The sequence below is a fragment of the Sciurus vulgaris genome (genome assembly GCF_902686455.1).
Source record: "Sciurus vulgaris genome assembly, chromosome: 6".
NCBI lineage: Eukaryota > Metazoa > Chordata > Mammalia > Rodentia > Sciuridae > Sciurus > Sciurus vulgaris.
Window position 1 is genome coordinate 37,887,575 of NC_136466.1, and position 22,554 is coordinate 37,910,128.

Genomic DNA, 22,554 nt, shown 5'->3' on the forward strand with positions numbered 1-22,554 from the left:
ACAATGTTTCAAAAACATTGGGGTGTAGCTCAGTGGTAGAGAGTGTGTTTAGCACACCTAAGGCCTGGGTTCAATCCCCAGCATACATACAAAAAGTAGAGCCTTAAATAAACTAAAGGTTTACGGTATTAGGTGAAATCAACTTAGTGCATCCCTTCAGAACAATTCATTTATTTGACAAGAATATCTAAAATCTACTAGTCCTAAAATCCTCGTCCACCAGACCAGTTGTTTTCAAAGTGTGGTCATCAGATCACCTGGAAAATTGTTAGAAATGCAAATTTTGGAGCCTCATCCCATAAATTCTTTTCTGTGTGTGCACTGTTCCAGCTACCAGTTAAACAACTCTACATCTCATAGATTAAATTCCTGAAAGACATGTATTGTTGGTGAAACTGCAAACTGGAACCATTTAGTAGGATAATTTTGCATCATTTACCAAAACAACAACAAAAACATGGTTTTTGACCCAATATTCCACTTCTAGGAATTTATCCTACACATGTGCACAAATAAATAGGATTTGTCTCCACTACCTCAGTCAGAAGCCAGGTAACCTACCCTCAAGCAAGTTGGTGGACCCTGTAGCCATCCGTAGGAGACCAGGTTACCTACCCTCGTCAGTCACTCAGTATCTGTCTACCCCATCAGTAAGCGTGGGTCATCCACGGTCAGTTGGCGGCCCCTCTACCCTGTCAGTTGGGATCCAGCTCCCTTCAGTCAGTCAGGGCACCCTCTACCCCATCAATGAGTCTAGTAAATTAGAGATCAGGTCACCCACCCTTAAGGGACCCCTCTCCCTGCCATCAAGCCCTCTTCTGAGAGGGGGCAGTTCACACCTTCACCAGGCAGGGGCTGGGAACACCTCACTTCACACTTTCAATCGGAAGCAGCTGGCTCAGCCCCGCATCTCAGCGCCTCGTCGTCCACCCCCAACACCAGCCCAAGCCAGCTGCAACTCGTTTTCTTTTTTTTTCTCCTCGGGAAGGGAGGAAGGGAGCTGCCGCCAAGCACAACAACCGTGGCCCTGACCCAGCCGCCCGCGGCCCGGCGGTGGGCGGGGCCCCGAAAAGTGGGCGGGGCGAGTGTGGCGAGGGCGGGACTAGGGATGGAAAGGGGCGGGGCAGGCGGGGGATGTCCCGGGTTGCCGCCGCCTCGGTAGCTTCAGCAGCAAGAACCGAAGTCGCCGCTGCCTCTGCCGCCTGGGTCGCCGGCCGCCCGCGCGCTGGCTTAGCCGGGGCCCGTAGCCATGGAGGACTTTATCGTGATCTCGGACGACAGCGGCTCCGAGAGCTCCGGGGGGACCCGCTCGGGCCGGGCGCGGCGGCTCCGCCGGGCCCTGTCCCGGACCCCTGGCGCGCTGCCCCGCCGGACAGTGGTGAGTGAGCGAGCCGCTGTTCGCCGAGCCCGGTAGTGGCCCGACGCTCGGGCCTCTCATGGTTCCGACCCTCGGCCGGCCTGCTGCCCACTACGCCCCAGCCGCCCACCGCTCAGCGCCTCACAGCTGCAGCCACTTCCCGCCTTCCCCGCTTCGGGCCTCGAGGAGCGCGGCCGGGCTGGGCCGGGGCGGCCAGGCCTCCGGGCTCGGCGTTGAAACCCGAGTGGGCTACGGCCGGAGAGCGACGGGCGGCCGAGCACATGGACGATGTCCTGGCGCGCCTGGTGCGGGGGTTGCCAGAGCCGGTGGCAGGAGGTGGTCTCAGGCCACCCTGGCCGCGGACGTTCACAGAAATTTGGCTGGGGCTAGATTTGGTGGGGGTCCTGGCCAGGCCGCGACTGCGATCCGGACCTCGAGGCAGGGACGCGGGAGCGCGTAATTGTTTGGCTTGTGGTGGGCACAGATGTGTGCAGGGAGGTAACAGGAGCCCAGGCTGGGAGGGAGGGAAGTACGGGCCTGAGCCAGATGGTGGCCGCGCTCCAGGGCCTGACCACGGAGCAAGGGGCCCGATTTTGGAGTTGTGGAGGGCGATTTATTTCGCTTAGCAAACACGTACCAAGCCCTGAGGGAATGCGCGGGGTGGCGGGGGTACATCCTATACTACCGCTTTTAACCCCAGGCCCTTTATCTTTGTTCTTCTTGCTGTTGTGGTGAATAAAATATCTATGGTTCCTGCCTTTCCAGAATCCTCCACAGATATTTATTGAACCCTACTATGGGCCAGATGTTATAGGGCTGAGGATACAATGGAGATACAACATTCGTGGTCTCTGTCATGGAAGGTGATATGTTCAACAAGTAGTTATTAAGTACTTAAGGGGTGGAAAGTGGATAGTTTTGTTCCGTTTTGTTTTAATCAGAACACCTCCAACAATCTTTCCAGCCTCCCAAAACCATACCTCAGGAATAAAAGAATCATCAATCTGATTTTATGTGTATAGATCTTACAGTTTAAGGAAAACACAGTACTTCTTATCTTTGGAGACAAGTCTCCTAGCTTCTGCTCCATCATTTCCCTTCCCAGAAAGTCTACAGTCCCTGAGCCTCCACTGTGAACCCCTTCTGTGTCCCAGGCACAGTGCTAAGTGCTAGGTGATCACTACAGAATGAACGGCATGCAAACAGAGTGTTGAGGTTGCCATGGTTCAAGCAAGAGGGATTCTTAGTACACCTCAGTAAAGAATCTAGTTGAATTAGACAGACATGATTTTCAGAGGAGAAATGACCAACCTTCATTAGTGAATGGATGTACTTAGTGCTGTGGCAGTGTGTGAGAGATAATAGAACCATAATAATTACTTGTTGGATGAAAGAGAGTGGTTCAGATAGATATTTGGGGATTTTTTGTTGTTTTTGTTTTGGTACTGGGGATTAAACTCGGGGGCACTTGCCACTGAATTACACCCTCAGCCACTTTTTTTTTTTTTTTTTTTAAATATAGTCTCACTAAGTTGCTGAGGCTGGTTTCAGAACTTTTGATCCTGCCTCAGCCTGCAGAGTCTCAGGGATTACAGGATTGTGCCACTGCACCCAGCCACATAGATGTCTGATGAGCAAGCTCAGGGAAGAGGAAATATTAAATTCAGTTAGGACCCACTGGATTTAAAGTGCTGATGGGAGGCTGGTAGTGCCTGGTAGACTCAGAAGCAGGATACTTGCAAGTTCCAGGCCAGCCTTGCAATTTAGCTAGATCCTTTCTCAAAATAAAATAATTATTTAAAAATAGGTCTGGAAATGTAGCTCAGTAGTAGAGCACTTACCTAGCACATGCAAGGCCATGGGTTTGATCCCCAGCATCTCAAAAATAAATAAAGTGCTTATGGGAAATGTAGATGAATGTGATCAGCTTTCAGGAATTAACTCTAGAGAAAAGTCAGGACTAGAGATATTTAGCACTTTTCTGAATAGAAAGGAGTATTGAAGTTCTTATAATGACTGAGCTCATTGAGGAAAAGAGTATATAGAGAAAAAAGGTGGAAGGAAAAAATACTGCAAAGTAACTCACGGCTTCATTTACTCTAAGTACCTCCTTTTTCCTATTGCCCTTTTCTCAGTTCTCCTTTGATTTTGTCCTCTTTACCATCTTCCTTTCCACTCAGGTTTTGTTCATTTTCATTCATCTTGGTTCAGCTTCCAATGCAAATGTCATCCTTATCCCAGTTGGGACCCCTCAAACCCATACGTCAGTAGACTCTCTTTCCCTTCCTATGACCACCCAACCAAGCATTGTCATCTTGAGCCTTTTGAGTTGAATAGGAGTAGACAAGTTCTAAAAAGCAATACCAAATTAAAATCTTCTCCAGATATTTATGCCAGCTTTCTAAAAGCACCAAGCTTTGGCTGCTTTTATCTTGAAAATTAGATAATGGTGGTAGGATAACCATGTAAAGAATCAGAGGCATTGAGACACTTGCAAAGTTATAAAGCCTAAAGCAAATTTTCCCAACTTTTCTGAAAGCTCCAAAGTTAAGAGAGCTGTTGAAATCAAGATCCCACACACAGCACCTACATGAGCTTTGACAAGTTCTATCTTCTAGCATTTCAAGTCTGAGAACATTAATACCTACCTAGTGGGATTATTATGGGTTTTTTAAAACTTAGTTGTTTTTCTTATGAGTGCATTAGAATTTTACAACATAGTGGAGTTTGTTGTTTTAGGTTTTTAATGCAACAATGCAAGGAAAGTGTCCAGCAAAAACGGTAATTTTTGGTACTTTTGTGTTGTTTCTAAGCCAAGTCTATGAAAGAAGCAAGTTTTATATATTTTTCTTTTTGACTACAGGAAATAACTTGCTTGAATTCAGGCAATCACAAAGCCATCAGTTGTAACTGACATTTCTGAGCTGGGTAAGGTGGCACACACCTTAATCCCAGCTGCTCAGGAGATTGAAGCAGGAGGATTGCAAGTTCAAGACCAGCCTGGACAATTTAGGAAGACCCTGTCTCAAAATATAAAATAAAGGCAACTGGGTCAGTGGTAGAGTGCCCCTGAGTTCAACACCCCCCACCCAGTACCAAAAGAAAAGACATTTTTGAACTCCTGGTTCTTAACATATGCTTTAATCTTCATTGAGTTAATGAAATGTGCCGGTGTTTTTGATAGAACAGAACATTTTCAGATAATCTTTTAATTTTGGTTGAAGCTAATTATAACAAATTTAGAAATATATGAAGAACATTAAAATTGTCCTTAATTTCACTGTCTCGAGATAATCAGTGTTAAATTTTGATATGTTTGTCTTACTTTTACCTGCAAATGTGTATGTACATCCATATATGCCTATGTGCTCCCCCACAATAGTTGATTTTGCCAAAATGAAGTCTTGCTATACATGTGGAGTTTTTTACCCTGCCTTTTTCTCTCATCATGTTTTTAAATTTATTTCCATTCTAATAGATGTCTTCATCAATACTTTAAAGTATTTCCTTGTGCAGATTTATGTTACATTTATGATCTATTAAATCATACCTTCATTTCTAAATTTTCTCTATTATAAACAACCCAGTATGAAATTTCCTCATGATCTTTGTTCATTTTTTACTTAGCATGAGTCCCTTTTAGAGGCAAGACTGTTGAGTCAAACAGCATACCCTACTTTCTGAGCTTGATATATATTGACAGATTTCATATAGAAATTGTGCACTGTTCTCACCAATAGTATATGATCAAACATACCCTTTTCACCAGTACCTAGTCACACCTAGGTATCTTCAGTTTCTTCAATAACTATTTATTAAGTACTTACTATATACCAGGCACTCTTTTTAAGTGCCGTTAATTCATTTGTGAGCAAACCCAAGTCCCTGCCCTGATGGAGATTTCATTTTAGTTGGGAGAGATTGTAAACAGTAAATAGCCACATAAATGTAATGGCAGATGATTTACAGAGTACAGAGTGTTAGGAAGAAACATAAGGTATTTTTGTTTTTTCTAATCTTTGCCGATTGGATAGCCAGATTCTGTGAACTCTTGTGGCTTTGATTAAATGTTTTTCAATACCAGGGTTTGAACCCAGGAACACTTTACCACTGATCTACATCCCCAGCAGCCCTTTTAGTTTTTATTTTGAGAAAGGGTCTCACTCAGTTATTTGGGGCCTTGCTAAAGTGCTGAGGCTGGCTTTGAAGTTCCAATCCTCTTGCCTCAGCTCAGCACCCAAGTCCACAGGTGGGTTCCACTGTTTCTGGCTTAATTTTTTTATATGTCATTCATTCAGTAAATATTTACTAAGCACATGCAATGACTGTGGGAACTAGAGATGAACAAGATGGCGTGGGGGCTGGGGTTGTAGCTCAGTGGTAGAGTACTTGCCTCGCACAGCTGAGGCACTGGGTTCAGTCCTTAGCACCACATAAAAATAAGTAAAATAAAGGTATTACGTCCATCTACAACTGAAAAAAAAAAAAAAAAAGATGTCATGGAACTACATTTTATTGGGGAGGGACAGGCAAGAAACTAACAAATGAACAAAATAATAGAAAGTAGGTGGAATGGGGAACATTAGATTATATTTTTAGGAAAGGAATAATATTATGATATATATTTTTTGGTGTTTATCCTCAGTTTCTGACTCACAGCTCCCTTAGCCCTTGTAATTTCCTAAGAAATATTGCTGTCGAGTCACAGTATGCCTTAAGAAAATTGACTAAAGCAGTAAGGGTATCTTTCCATTAAATTTTTTGCCTTTTGTCCTTAGTTCTGTTTCAGGACCATACCAGATAATCCTCTGCTATTTGTAACAAGCCCTTTCAAACACATCTTCACCCCTTTAGTTAACGAAGTGATTTTTCCAACTTATGGTTGGCTTTCTTTAAAGTTTTTTTTTTTTTTTTTTTTTTTTTTTTTTTTTTGTACCAGGGATTGAACTCAGGGGGACTCAACCACTGAACCACAACCCCAGCCCTATTTTACATTTTATTTAGAGGCAGGGTCTCACTGAGTTGCTTAGGGCCTTGCTTTTGCTGAGGCTGACTTTGAACTTGAGATCCTCCTGCCTCAGCCTCCCAAGCCACTGGGATTATAAGCGTGTACTGCTATGCCAGCAAGAAGTTTTAAATTTTTTGTAGTTCATTACATCATTCTTTTCCTTTATGATTTCTTTGTCGTCATACTTAGGGCTTTCCTCACTCCCAGGATTATAAAAATATTTTTACATTTAATCCTTTAATCCACCAGGAATTCATTTCAAAAAAGGGATAAAATGGTAATTTGTTTTCTCTCCAAGCAGTTAACTAGATGTCTCAAAATCATTTATTGAATAATCCATCCCTTTTGCCTATTAGTTTGAAATAGTAATTTTATCAAATAGCGAGCTTATATATTTTTGTTTCTGCTTATGAACTTTGTTTTATGTCAATACATGTTGTTTTAATGATAAACAGAAAATGCTTTATTGCCCTTTTTAGAATTTTTTGGCTAATTTTGCATGTTATTCTTGCAAATAACTTTAAAATCATTTTGCCAATTTCCAAATAATTTCTACTTTAAAAATAATTTCTAATTTTAAAAATTGGGATTGTGTTAAATTCAAACCTCTACAGTTTATGGTGTTTTTCTTAATGAAGGTTAGCATTTTTTGTTTGTATGTGTATTTTTCTTTTGTGTTTAGATATTTAGACAAATATTTGAGATTTTTCTCTTATTTTAGCATTTCGTTCTGTTTTTAATTTTTTTTCATATGTCTAATTGCTTCTTGGGATTACAGGTTGGTGCCACTGCCCCCAGCTCCATCTCTTTTTTTTTTTTTTTTTTTTTTTTTTTTTTTTGTCCCCTCAGTGAGGCTGGGGATTGAACCCAGAGCTCTACCTCTGAGCTCCTGAGCTAGATCCCTAGACCTCTTCCATGTCATTCTTACCATGTGGTTCTTTAATTCATCTGAAATTATTTTTATGGCATGAAGTGTGCTTATCATTTTCTACAAACTGTATTGTCTTATTGTATTTGTCTAAGACAATTTTTAAGACTTGCTTTCAATTTAATAACAGCTTTTCTGGAAAAAAGAAACACTACCACATTGAAACATACATGTTAATTATAAGAAGCATCCCGATTGCACATGGATGGAAGAAAAATTCTGGTTGTTGGATTTTATAGTATATGTTATCATTTATTTTGATAATTTCTTAAGTAATCATCTTTTCTTTGCTTATTTGTAACACATTTTTATACCAAATTATTTTATATGATTATTTGTCTGGTTTTTCTGATCTGTTTGATTGATTTCTGTATTTCTCAATGCCTTAAATTTACTGTTTTATGGTTTGATGAAACCTTTTGGTATTGAATAGCACAACTTTCCCTTACCACCCCCCCAGAAAATTTCTTGGCTATTTGTGTCCATTTTATTCCTCTAAATTACTGTTGTTTTATGTTGTAGTGCTGGGTCTCAAACTCAGGCCTTGTACATGCTAGGCAAGAATTGAGCTGTCCCCAGCCCTCTCCAAATTAATTTTAGAATCACTTTGTCAAAGATTACATTAAGTCAGGTGTCCTTGGATCAAATAATTCTTTTTTTCATGAGGTCATCCTGAACACTTTGGGATATTTAGCAAGATCACTAGCCTCCATCCAATATACACACTTGATGTTCTATATGCCTACTAAATTGTGACAACCAAAAATGTTTCCCTAGATTGTGGGGAGTATAATACTACCTCCAGTTCAGAACCACTTCATTAATTTTAGAAGGTAATAAGAAGAGAATTAATATCTTTATAATACCATCTCCCTAATCAGAAGCATAGTATAACTTTCATTTTATGAGTCTTCTTTTTTGGCAGTTAGTAAGTCTGTAAGGTTTTTCTTGTTTGGGCCCTGTGTCTCTCTTATCAAGGAGTAGTGTTTTAATAATGTTTAATTGGCATTTTAATTCTGAATGACTATTTGCCATGTAGCATTAAGCAAATTAATCATTGTAGGCATCGTGTAATAAGAAAAGCTGGCATTTATGCTAGGCACTATGTTAAGTGCTCTACTTGAATTAACTCACACTAATCTTGACCATAACCCCACGAGGAACGTACTATTATTATCACTGATAGATGAGGAAACAGGAAGTTTCAACCAGAAGTTTCAACCAGATGCTTACCAGTAATGCAGGTTTACCAGCATTAGTGTCAGTGAAAATCCTGGGGCAAACTTGCAGTCTTATACCAGGTTTCCAAGAAAACATTGTGTGGGTAGAAATATATGAAGTGGAAAAAAAAAAAGTTGTACAATAATTCTATTTTTAAAATGTATAATTTTTGTAAAAATAGGTCCCCCTATTCTTGGTTTCTTAATCCAAAAAGTTTTAGAGCTCTCATCAGGTACTTTGAAAAATAATTTTTTAAAATTACTTTATTTTGACCCTTTCCTCTGAATATTTTAAGATCACTGCTATATACAACTCTATTCCCAAGTGCTAACTTAGTACCTTGAACATAGTAGGTGCTCAGTAACTATTGAGGGAGAAACAATTCTTATTATTGGCTTTTAAGGAATCTTTTCCTTATGGTAAATAAATTATATTACAGTTATGGCAAACTACCCCATATAAGAAAGCCTAGGGATAAATATGATATCTGTCCCAGGCTAACTTTTTTTTTTTTTTTTTTGATGGTGGTGCTGGGGATTGAACCCATGGCCTTGTACATGCTAGACAAGCACTCTATACCAACTGAGCTATATCCCCATCCCCCAGGCTAACTTTTTATACAGAGTTTTATAATTAAAAATAGGAGTATGTCATAGAAAACAAAATTCATCTGGTGTTTTAAATTTAAAACATCAGATATGAACTTAATTTAGATCTTAAGATCAGCTCCCTTGTAAGCCTGCAAATCAAGACACCCATTCCCTATTCATCCTGAGTTGTCTTGGAAGTTGGTATGGCTACCCACAAAAGAAGGTAGGTGTCTTCCCCTCTTTGGAGAGGAATTTAGTTTGTGTTTTTGTGTTAAGAATATGTGAAGTATCCTTCTTCCAGTGGGTCTTTTAATATAAGGTTTAATCCCATACTACACCATAAAAATTTCCCATAAAATTCCCTGAGTTGTGCATCACCACTAGTTAGTGTAGAATATTTATTTCACTCCAAAATGAAACCCTGTGCTCTCTAATGGGTTCTCTGTTGTTGTCGTTGTTTAAGGTACACATCATATTATATGGAAACATTAATTTCCCTATTTTGAATTATAGACATCTTTTTAAAATTATAAATCAAGGTAAAAATTCAGGATGTAAATATCTGCCCCTGTCTAGAAAACTACAGTTTTATCTACTGTCTGGATAACCATAGTTTCTGTGTATTGCTTCAGAAATTTTCTCTGTATGTGTGCACAGACATACATAGATGGCTAATTCTTTCCCAATGAACGCTAATAACTTTCAAACTTATTTAATATATTTTAAACATTTAAATAAATATTGCTACTTCATTCAGACTTTAGTCCATTTTGCTCACATCATTATTCTCAGTGTATATACAACATGGTTTCTGGCACATTATAAGTATTCACTCAACAAATATCTCATTAGTTGCATTGTATTATAATATAATATAATCAGTCCCTTATTGATTTTAATTTTTTATATTATAGGCTATAATATCAGACTCTCTTGCATGATCATAAGTCAGTGCTTGTAGGACAAGTTTCTTACAGTGGAATATGTGTTTATGATTTTAGTATACACCACTGTCTGAACGTTATGTCATTCTTTGTGGGATCCTAGTATCCGGACTTTGAAACTATATTTACAATTCTCCCACCTTCAGAGATATAATCTACATCCATATAAAGAAGTGGAATTGGCGGATGCCTATTTTCCTAGGTTCTGTTGCATCTGATGTTTAGATATGGGACCTAGGTTATACCAGTCATGGGTACTCATACTAGGCTTTGAATTGGAAGCTGTTGACAGGAAGAAACAGGGCCCAAGTAAGCTATATTTTAGTGGGGATGGCAATAGTAATGGCAACTATTAACACCAGTAGTAAATGTGCTAGAAATATGATATGACATTGGTGCTACTGGCCTTGGAAACTGGAATATTTGTGCCCAATGGCAGTAACAATGGAGTCTTTGATAATACAACATAGTTTGGGGCTCCAGTGTTAGTCAACTTCATAGATTCCAAACAAGGTTCTCAGGTGGTCCTCTAACTTCTAGTAGCTACTACTTCTATTATTATTGTTATTTTAGTACAAGGGATTGAATCCAAGGGCATTTAACCACTGAGTGACATCCCCAGTTCTTTTTTATTTGAGACAGCGTCTCAGTAAGTTGCTCAGAGGCTCATGAAGTTGCTGAGGCTGATTTCAAACCTGCAATCCTCCTGCCCCAGCCTCCTGAACCACTGGGATTCCAGGCAGGTGCCACTGTACCTGGCCCCATTATCCTTTAATAAGTTTCTTCTGTGCTTAAGTTAAAGTTTTTGGCTTCTTTTGGTTTTTGCTTCCCAATTGATAGTCACAAAGTTACACTTCAAAAGGTTGTAACATAGATTCTTAACTGATAGTATACTTATTTTCTTATACTCTGGACAACCTGAATATTATCAAACTTCTTAAATTTGTTCTAATCTGATAGACTTAACATTTTTCAACTGTCTATAATTTTGCTGAAAGGATAAACTCTTCAAATGATTAGGTCATCTGTGTTCTGTTGCTCTAACAAATACCCGAGATAAATCAACTTAAAAAGAGGAAAGGTTTAATTTGGCTCACCATTTCTGAGGTTTTAACAGTCCATGGTCACTTGGCTCAGTTGCTGTTGGGCCTGTGGACAGGGAGTAGTTCATCATGGTGGGAGCACATGGTAGAGCGAAGCTGGAAAGACAGGTAGGAACCAGGGATCCTAGTATCCTTATTTAAGGGCACACCCAGTAACCTAACTTCCTCCTATAAGCCCCCCCTCCTTTAAGGATTCCATCACCTTCCAGTAGTGCCAGCAGCTGGGACCAAACCATTAACACTTGGACCATATTGTTCCAGACCAAAACTGTAGCATTATCTAACAGTATGGAACTGCCTTTATCATAAATTAAGTTTCCAGATAATTTGAGGCCTATTTCTAAACTCTATTTTCTACTGAATTAATGTATTAATACTTTAAAATTATTTTTAAGTCTCTTTTTGTTCCTTTTAATTAATACTTTAAAATTTGTTCTGCACATTTTAATTGCGATTGTTAGGACAAAGTATCCTTGCTTATGTTTTCCTTTACAGATATCTATATTATTCTTGAGCTTTTTCTCTTTCAGATGAACTTTGGAATCATCTTACCAATTACTTCTTAAAATGTCATTGGAATTTTGTTTGGAATATATTAAATTTAAGGAAAACTGAGGTTATTTAAACTTTAAACATTTTGTTATAAAAAGAGAGTAGAAAATGTGAATATAACTTTCCAAAACAGAAAGCACCAGACTTAAATGAGTCAACTTGTAAATCATACCAAACATTTACTAAAGAAGTTATATTCTGTATAATCTTTTTCATCAAATAGAAGCCAGGAATTACTTCCTAATGAATTCTTTTTTTTTTAAGTATTTTTTTTTTAGATGTTGCTGGACCTTTATTTTATTCATTCATTTATATGCAGTGCTGAGGATCGAACCCAGTGCCTCATACATGCTAGGCAAGCACTCTACCACCTCGCCACAACCCCAGCCCCCTAATGAATTCTATAAGACCAGTATTACACTAACAAAACAAGACAGAGAAATTAGCAATCTACAGACCAGTATCTCTCATCTACTTATAGATGGAAAAGTCCTTAACAAAATATTAGCAAATTAAATCCAACAGTGTTTAAAAATCACTATATACCACAACCAATTGTATTATCAGCAAACTGATACATAGAGAGGCAAAAGATTCAGAATAGCTAACTCAGTGTTGGATGAGAAGTAACAAAGTCAGAGGACTAACACTACCCAACTCAATACTTGCTGTAACGCTAAGGTAATCAAGACACTGTAGTGTTAGCAAAATAATAAACAAATAGATCAATGGAACAGAGTAGAGGCCAGAGGTAAATTCACATAAATGTGGTCATGTATCACTTAACAGTGGGGATATGTTCTGAGAAATGTGTCATTAGGTGATTTTTTTTCATTGTTTGAAAAACATAGACTAATACAAACCTACATGGATAGGGGTCAATCACTTGACATGACCTCTTGTTGCAACTGAGACACAGTATATACAAGACTGTAACTGCATAACACAACATATGGTCTTACGGTAAACTTTTTTATATATCAACAGGAAGAAATACAGGCACACCTTTTTATTGCACTTTGCTTTATTGCACTCCACTTACAAATATTTCATTTTTCACAAGTTGAAGATTTATGGAAACCCCGCATCAAGCAAGTCTTTTGGTACCATTCTTTTCAACATGATGTGCTCATTTTGTGTCTCTCTCACATTTCAGTGATTCTCACAATAGTTCAGACTTTTAAAAATTATTTTATCTGTTCAGGTGGTCAGTGATCTTTGATGCTACTGTTACAATTGTTTGGAGGCACAATGAACCATGCCCATGTAAGATAGTGTGTGATATGACTGCTCCAGTGACCAGCCATTCCCCCATCTCTCTCCCTTTCTTGGGCCTCCTTATTGTGAGACAACAATATGAAATTAGGCAAATTGGTAACCCTACAATGACCTCTAAGTGTTAAAGTCAAAAAGTCAAAACATCTTACTTGAAATGAAAAGCTAGAAATGATTATGCTGAGTGAGGAAGTTTGTCAAAATTAAGATAGGCTGAAAGGCCACTTGCATCAGTTAACCAAATTATAAATTCAAAAGAAGAGTTATTTTCTTTGGGGAGGGGGGAGAGCTGTGGGGTACCAGGAATTGAACCCAGAGGCACTCAACCATTGAGCCACATCCCCAGCCCTATTTTTTTGTATTTTATTTAGACACAGGGTCTCACTGAGTAACTTAGTACCTCACTTTTGCTGAGGCTGGCGTTGAATTTTCAATCCCCCTGCCTCAGCCTCCCAAGCCACTGAGATTACAGGCCTGCACCACTGCGCCCTGCAAAAGAAGAGTTCTTGAAGGAAATTTGAAGTTCTACTCCAGTGAACATACCTTATTGTTGCTATGGAGAAAGTTTCAGTGGTCTGGATAGAAGAACAAACCAGCCACAACATTCTCTTAAAACAAAGCCTAGTCCAGAGCAAGCCCCTAGTTTTCTTTAATATTGTGAAAGCTGAGAGAGGTAAGTAAACTGCAGAAGAAAAATTTGACTAGCAGATGTCAGTTCATGAGGTTTAAGGAAAGCGCTGTCTCCATAACATGAAAGTACAAGGTAAAGAAGCACTAAAAAAAAAAAAAAAAAAGCAGCACCGAGTGCTGACAATAGAAGCTGCAGCAAGCTATCCAAAAGTCTAGCAAAAATAATTGACCAAGGTGGCTATAATCAAACAACATATTTTCAATGTAGATGAAACAGCCTTCTACTGGAAGAAGATGCCATCAAGGACTTTAATAGCTAGAGAGAGGTCAGTGCCTAGCTTTGAAGTTAAGCTGACTCTTGTTTAGGGGTTAATACAGCTGGTGATTTTAAACCGAAACCAGTGTTCACTTAATATCTCAAAAACTGCTATACCTATACTCTATACGTGGAACAACAAACCGTGGATGACACAATATTGATTTCCAACATGCTTTACCAAATAATTTTAAGCATACTGTTGAGACCTACTGCTAGAAAAAAAAATTCAAAGTATTACTGCTTATTCACAATACACCTGGTCATCCAAAAGCTCTAATGGAGATGTATAACAAGCTTAATGTTGTTTCCATGCTTGATGACGACATTCATTCTGCAGCTCATGGGTCAAGGAGTAATTTTGACTTTCAAGTCTTACTAAGAAATACATTTCACTGTGGTATATATACACAGTGGAGTTTTATGCCATAAAGAAAAATGAAATTATGTCATTTGCAGGATAATGGATGGAACTTGAGAATATTATGTTAAGTGAAATAAGCCAAATTCAGAAGTTCAAGGGTAATATGTTCTCTCATGTGAAAGCTGGAGAGGAAAAAGGAAAAAAAAAAAGTGAAAGAGGGCATCCCTGTCTTATTCTGGTTTTTAGAGGGAACACTTTCAATTTTTCTCCATTTAGAATGATGTTGGCCTTGGGCTTAGTTAGCATAGATAGCTTTTACAATGTTGAGGTATGTTCCTACTAGCCCTATTTTTTATAATGTTTTGAGCATGAAGGTTGCTGTATTTTATCAAATGCTTTTTCTGTGTCTATTGAAATGATCATATGATTCTTAACTTTAAGTCTATTGATGTGATGAATTACATTTATTGATTTCCGAATGTTGAACCAACCTTGCATCCCTGGGATGAACTCCACTTGATCATGGTTCACTATCTTTTTAATTGTTCTTTATGTGATTTGCCAGAATTTTGTTAAGAATTTTTGTGTCTATGTACATTAGGGATATTGGTCTGAAGTTTTCTTTACTTGATGTGTCTATGTAGGTTTTGGTATCAGAGTGATACTTACTGCATAGAATGAGTTTGTAAGAGTTCCTTCCTTTTCTATGTCATGGAATACTTTGAGGAGTATTGCTGTTAGGTCTTCTTTGAAGGTCTTGTAGAACTCGACTGAGAATAGGTCTGGTACCGCACTTTTGGTTGGTAAGCTTTTGATGGCTTCTTCTATTTCATTGCTTGAAATTGATCTGTTTAAATTGGGTATGTCTTCCTGATTCAGTTTGGGTGGATCATATGTCTCTAGAAATTTAATGTCTTCTAGATTTTCTATTTTGTTGGAGTATATAGATTTTCAAAATAGCTTCTAATTATGTTTTGCATTTCAATAGTGTCTGTTGTGATAGTTCCTTTTTCATCACAAATTTTAGTAGTTTGAGTTTTCTCTCTCCTCTTCGTTAGTGTGGCTAAGGGTTTATCAATTTTGTTTTTTTTTTTCAAAGAACCAACTTTTTGTTTTGTCAATTTTTTGAATTGTTTCTTTTGTTTCAGTTTCATTGATTTCAGCTATGATTTTAATGACTTCCTGTCTTCTACTACTTTTGGTGTTGATCTGTTCTTTTTCTAGGGCTTTGGGATGTAATATTAGGTCATTTATTTGTTGACTTTTTCTTTTATTGAATGTACTCCATGCAATGAATTTTCCTCTTAGACATTTTCATAGTGTCCCAGAGATTTTGGTATGTTTATCATTGTTCTTGTTTACCTCTAAGAATTTTTTTATCTCCTCCCTGATGTCTTCTGCTATCCATGCATCATTCAATAGCATATTACTTAATCTCCAGATGATGGAGTAGTTTCTGTTTTTTATTTATCACTGATTTCTAATTTCATTCCATTATGATCTGATAGAATGCAAGGTAGTATCTCTAATTTTTTGTATTTACCAAGGTTTGCTGTGTGCCATAACATATGGTCTGTTTTAGAGAAGGATCCATGTGCTGCTGAGAAAAAAGTGTTTTCTCTCATTGATGGATGGAATATTCTATAGAGGTCTGTTAATCCTAAATTATTGATTGTATTATTGAGTTCCATGGTTTCTTTGTTCAGCTTTTGTTTGGAAGATCTATCTAGTTGTGAGAGATGTGTGTTAAAATCACCCAGTGTTGGGTCTATTTGATTCCTGAAATTGAAAAGGGTTTGTTTGATGTACTTAGATGCTCCATTGTTTGGGGCATAAATATTTATAATTGTTATGTCTTATTGATTTATGGTTTCCTTAAGCTGTATGAAATTACCTTATTTGTCCCTTCTGATTAACTTTGACTTGAAGTCTACTTTATCTGATATGAGAATGGAAACACCTGCTCGTTTAAACAGTCTGTGTGAGTGATACTTTTTTCCCCAACCTTTCGCCTTCAGTCTGTGTATGCCTTTTCCTATGAGATGAGTCTCTTGAAGGCAGCATATTGTTGGGTCTTTCTTTTTAATCCAATCTGACAGTCTGTGTCTTTTGATTAATGGGTTTAAGCCATTAACACTCAGGGTTATTATTGAGATATGATTTGCATTCCCAGTCATTTAGGATTATTTTTGTTTTTTAACTTGGTTTCTCTTTAATTGGCTTTTCCTGTAGTGTAATTCCTACCTTTGCTGACTTTCATAATTGTTTTTCATTTCCTCCTCATGGAATATTTTGCTGAAAATGTTCTGTAGTGCAGGCTTTCTATTTGTAAATTCTTTTAACTTTTGTTTATCGTGGAAGGTTTTTATTTCATCATCAAATCTGAAGGTTAGTTTTGCTGGGTATAAGATTTGTGGTTGGCATCCATGTTCTTTCAGAGCTTGAAATTCGTTGTTCCAGGCCCTCCTAACTTTTAGGGTCTAGGCTGAGGAATCTGCTGATATCTGTATTGGTTTCCCTCTATGTGTAATCTGATACTTTTCTCACAGCCTTTAAAATTGTTTTTATTTTGTATATTGGGCATTTTCATTATAATGTGCCTTGGTGTGGATCTGTTGTAATTTTGTACATTTGGTGTTCTGTAAGCTTCTTATATTTGATTTTCTGTTTCATTCTTCAAGTTTGGGAAATTCTTTGATATCATTTCATTGAGTACATTGTTTACTCCTTTGGTTTGTATCTCTGTGCCTTCCTCAATCCCAGTATTTCTTTTTTAAAATATTTTGTTAGTTGTTGATGCACCTTTAATAAGTATGTGGTGCTGAGAATTGAACCAGTGTCTCACACATGCTAGGCAAGTGCTCTACCACTGAGCCATAATTACAGCCCCCCAATAATTCTTAAATTTGTTTTTTTCATGTTATCCCATAATTCATGGAAGTTCTGTTCATGATTTCTTACCATCTTCTCTGTTTGGTCAACTGTATTTTCAAGATTAAATATTTTGTCTTCATTGTTTGAGGTTCTGTCTTCCAAGTGATCTAGTCTATTGTTGATGCTTTTTATTGAGGTTTTAGTTTGATTTATTGTTTCCTTCATTTCAGAGATGTTTTTTTTTAATCGATCTCTATCTCTTCATTGAAATAGTATTTTGCTTCTTACATTTGCTCTTTTAACTGTTTATCAAAGTGATCTTTTGTTGCCTGCATTTGCTAATATCATCCTTTACTTCATGGATCATTTTAATTATGTACATTCTGAACTCTTTGACATTTCTTCTACCATGCTGTCAATGGATTCTATTAATATAGCATCTTGGTTTGTTTGGGGCACTTTCTTCCCTTGTTGTTTCATGTTGTTTCTGTATCTTCCCCTCTAGCAATGTGGATCCAAGGTATTACAGTTTCCCCTCTATAGGTTTATAGTGTTCCTTCAGGTTTCCAATACCTCGCCTTTAAGGGAAGGATCAATATTAATAGCACCCAATGCAAACAATATGCAGCCTTAAACCAAATAGCCCTTATTAAGACATGAATAGTATTATCTTAATAAACTGAGATAATGAGTTTGATTATTATCTACAGCATAAACAATAGGTTTGCAATAAGGTCTACAATTTCTAATGGTGGACAGAGAGAACCTGGAAAGGTGTAGGATGTAATGTTAATGATGTAAGAAGTGAGAGTGTAGAGGTACTAGATCATAGGAAAAGTGAACACGGAATCAAAAGAAGTTGGTTGTTAGCAAGAGAAAAGGGAGAAAGAGACTCCAGGGAAACAGGGAAATAGCGCAAGAAAAACAAAAAATAAAAAAATAAAAACTACAACAAAACGAATATACTATTCAAAGCTTCCTGTCTTCGTAGCCTGATGCATGAAAAGTACTTGATTTCAAAGGTGATGGGCATGTGAGATCGGAAACAAAAAGAAAAAGAAAGAAAAAAGATAAAAACAGAAAAGAGAATCTTGAAGGAAATTGAACAATTTTTTTTCTATTGAAGTTCAATATCTTCTCTGCCTCTCTTCTGATAGGCGGGGTTGTCTAGAGTTTGCTGGTAACTCCACCTTCAGGATGATGATAGTTACTAAGGTGGGAGGATTAGACTTAAGAGGTGGGAATCCTGGAGGTAGGGTATAGTAATTGTCAGCCCCTCTGGAAGACTGCACCCCAGGACTCTCCTTTGGTGTCCACTTGAGTGACACAGGAGCCTGATCTTGGCTTCTTCCCACTTGTGGACCCTACAATTCCTGGTCTATAATTTAGTCTTTATAAATTGTATCTCTCCTGCCCCTGCCCTATTGATTTCTCAATCAGTAACCTCTCTCCCTGGAGGTTCTGAGGGCTGAGCATCAGGACCTGAGCACCTGTCTCAGGAAGCTGTTCTTTATTGGGAATATCAGGACCAGGTGTTGAAAGCTGTGTATCAGCCATATAGCTGCAGGCACTGGGCCAGTTGGTGGCTAGGGGATGTTTGGAAGACTGGGGAATGAGGAGAAGAGGGCCCTGTTGATTTCCAAACCTGGGACCAGGTGCTCAGTAGAGTCATGGACCAGGCTGATATTGGATCCCAACAAGTGCTCCTGAGTTGTCTCTGGGATCCTGGTGGGTGCCAGTCTGTTGGCAGGATGAGCAGGGGTCAAGCTGCCCTCGTACCCTTTTCCTGCCTCTGCAGCAAGATGGTGGCTATTAGTCCACCAGCAGGGATAGCTCAGATGCAACCAAGTCTGCAGGGCCCTTGTAAGTGACCCTGTCCCAAGTAGGTGACAGCAGCAGTGGCTGACCTATAGGTACATTGATAATGAGCTTCTGGTTTCTGTTAGGTATCGCCAGATGGAAGCTGCCCCTACTAAAGATGGCAGCAGCAGCAGCAGCAGGAATAATCCAATATGGTAGCTGAGGTGTCCCAAGGTGTTAGTAGATGGAGAGATGCAGCAAGGCTTGACTGCAAGGAGGCCTGCAGGGTGGTGACCCAGATATTTTGCTGAGCATTTCCTGTATTATTCAGGGTCTAATTCCTGGTACTAGGGAACCAGGCATGCTGCCTAGAGATATTCTGAACCTGCACAGCAGAGATAACTTGGACTCCTAAGTATTGAAATCTAGAGTCCCATCAGAAAAGGGCTGGCTCTGGAGAAAAGCTTTACTCCAGATTGTCTGCCTTTTCTTTTTGTTTCCTTAATTTTCTTGCAATATGTTTGTCAATTTTATTAGTGTTTTAAAAGACATTGACATTGTCGCTTCTTTCTTCTGTATTCTTTGTTTCATTAATTATTTCCATATGATTATTTCCTCCCTTCTGCTTTCTTTGGGAAGATTCAATTGTTCTGTTTTCTAAAGATGAGTGCTTAGAACATTAATTTTCTTCCCTTTTTTCTTATAAATAGTGCTTTTGCTACATCTCAAATGTTTTGATACCTAGGATTTTGATCTTAATCAGTTCTAAAATTTTTCTAACTCATTTCATGACTTCTTTAATCCCTAAAGTTATTTGATAGCACTTTTTAATTTGCACTATATTTTCCTGTTGATTTAAGATTGACTAAATTATAGTACTTTTCACTCCTGGAAGTTGGTTAATATTTGTATTTGTTTAGTATAATTTTAACTAGTCAATAAGAGAAACTTGCTTAATGTATTCAAGTCTTCTGTATACTTCCTCTTTAATCTGTATAAACAGTCATCCAAGAAAGGCATGTAAAAATTTCTGACAATGACTGTGGATATTCCCTTTTCACCTTTTGCTTTGTGGAGGCTTATGTAATTAAGCAGTTTTAGAATTATTTTATCTTGAGAAATTAATATTTATTATGCAGTGGTCCCTTTATCTCTAGTAATGCTATTTTCCTCGAGGTCTATTTTGTCTGATATTAATATTACTCACTACACTGACTTTCTTTTGGTTAGTTTTTCTTCGTTATATCTTTTCCCATGTTTTTATATTTAAAAAGCGATTCTTGGGGAAGTAGGGATGGGGAGAGGTCAATCAACGAATACTAAGTTACAGTTAGAAGTAAGATGTTCTGGTGTGTTATTGCATGGTAGGATGACTATAGATAACAATTATGTGTTGTAACAATTATGTATATTTCAAAAAACTGTAGTAGATGAAAGATTTTGAGTCTCTTCACCATAAAGAAATGATAAATGTTTAAGGAGGTATGTTTAACCTGATTTAAATATTACATAGTATATACATGTATAGAAACATCATGATACCCCCATTATTATGTTTTTATGTATCAATTTAAATTTTTTTTTATTTAAACAGTGTGAGCCAACTTTCTGTTGTTATGGAAAAGTACCTGGGATAAACAACTTGAAAGGAGGAAGGATTTATTTTGGCTCACAGGTTTAGAGGTTTTAGTCTATGTTTGCTTGGCACCATAACTTTGGGCCTGTGGCAGCACAGTACATGGCAGTGGAGACTGCTTTCTTCAGTGCATCTGAGGAACGGAGCGAGAGGAGAGGTTTGGTCCCAATATCCACTGCAAGGGTCCACCCCCAATGACCTAACTTCCTTATATTAGGTCCCACCTCCTTAAAGTTCCATCTCTAGCTGGAACCAAGCCTACAACACATGACCTTTGGGGGGCATGTAAGTTCCAAACCATAAAAGGCACACACACACACACACACACACACATACACATACAATATTGACCCCTGGAAAAAAATCATTTCTGGCTTTTATTAATTGATCAATCTTTTATCAGATTAATTCTAATAAGTCCAGCTGATCATAAGTGGAACTCAATTTTTTAAGTGTTGAAGTTGATTTGCTAATATTTTATAAAGGATATTTGCATTTATATTCACTAAGAAGATTGGTCGGTAATTAGGATGACCTTATTAAGATATCCCATATTGGGACACTTTTCAAAATGAAAGGAAGTTCTTTCAGTAATTATACTAAGATGATAAAACAAATTAGAATCATCCATGGCAAACAAGAATGGATAATCACCCAATCAATAGTTTTCTTTTCTTTGATCACATTTTGTAACTTTATTATAGCTTTGTAAAAAGAAAAAGCAAGCTTATGTGCATTTTTATAATTATATTGAGTAGGATAAATAACTTCATATTATTCTGTTTCTCTGAGGTTTTATACGATCTTGAGCTGGGGATATAGCTCAATGAAAGAGCACTTGTCTAGCATGCACACGATCCTAGGTTTGATCCCTACCACATTGAAAAAAGAAGCAGCAGCAGCAGAAGTAAAGAAACCCTCTGAACACATGAAGCTGACTAGAGGGATGGTTTCCTCGGGAGAGTAACTGGGGTTAGAGGAAAATTGTTTACTCCCAACCTTTTTCTTCTATTTTAATTTTTTAAAACTTTGTACGTGTAAATAATAAGATAATGTGCATTTAGAATATTTAGTTTTAGCAGCTTTTTTGAAAAGATCTTTGACTATCCTTTTAATTTCTTCCATAATTATTGGTTTATTCAGCTTTACTATTAACGTACCCTAATTTTGGTAGTTTGTTGTTCTCTATAATCATTAATTTCATCTAGGTTTTAAATTTAATAGGATAAATTTTTACATAATATGTACTTTTTACTAAATCTTCACCATAGATTTTATTATATTCCATTTTTTTGTTCTGTTATTCATTTAGTCATCACAGATTTATATATCAGGTTTCATTGCTAAATTCTATGTCTTTGGTCTTATAATTCCATTTATTTTTCCCTTTGTCTTTTAAGAATTCATTTCTCTATTCCTTCCTCATTTCCTTCCCTTTGCTCTCTAACTTTGGTTGTATTTTTTTCTGGTTATGTTGTTATTTGTGGAACTGGGATTGAAACTCAGGTGTACTCTACCACCAAGCTACATCCCCAGCCCTTTTACTTTATTTTATTTTATTTTTATTTTGAGACTGGATCTCATTAAATTGCTCATGCTGGCCTTGAACTTGTGACCCTCTGCCTCCACCTCCTGAGTAGCTGGGATTACAGGTGTGTGCCACTGCACCCAACTTTTTCTGGTTTTTTGATTTGACATTCTAGTTACTTTCTGTGTTTCTTAATAATAAAGATATTTAAATACTTTCCAGCCTTTTGGCTAAAATTAAATATAGTATCTATTCTTATTAATTTAATATCTGATAAGTCCTCTCCCCAAGGGCAATATTTTAAATGGATATTTGGAGCAGGAAGATGGAATAGGAACTTACTCCATTCACTCTACACGTTGACCTAAAATGAGGGACCTCCAGGAGCTATGCCCCCCCCCAGAGGATTTTTTTAAAAACTATTCTTA

The 22,554-nt window shown here is 37.7% G+C and overlaps 1 protein-coding gene across 1 annotated transcript in view; it reads left to right on the top strand.

Annotated features, from left to right (window-relative positions):
* Window positions 1-1,158: 1,158 nt before the first annotated feature.
* SIMC1 (SUMO interacting motifs containing 1) overlaps window positions 1,159-22,554 on the top strand; it is a 79,131-nt gene continuing 57,735 nt past the window's right edge. Inside the window, exon 1 of the mRNA XM_079144119.1 lies at window positions 1,159-1,378. Coding sequence (XP_079000245.1) covers window positions 1,250-1,378 — 129 coding nt within the window. The 5' untranslated portion in view covers window positions 1,159-1,249. The remainder of the gene's footprint in view (window positions 1,379-22,554) is intronic.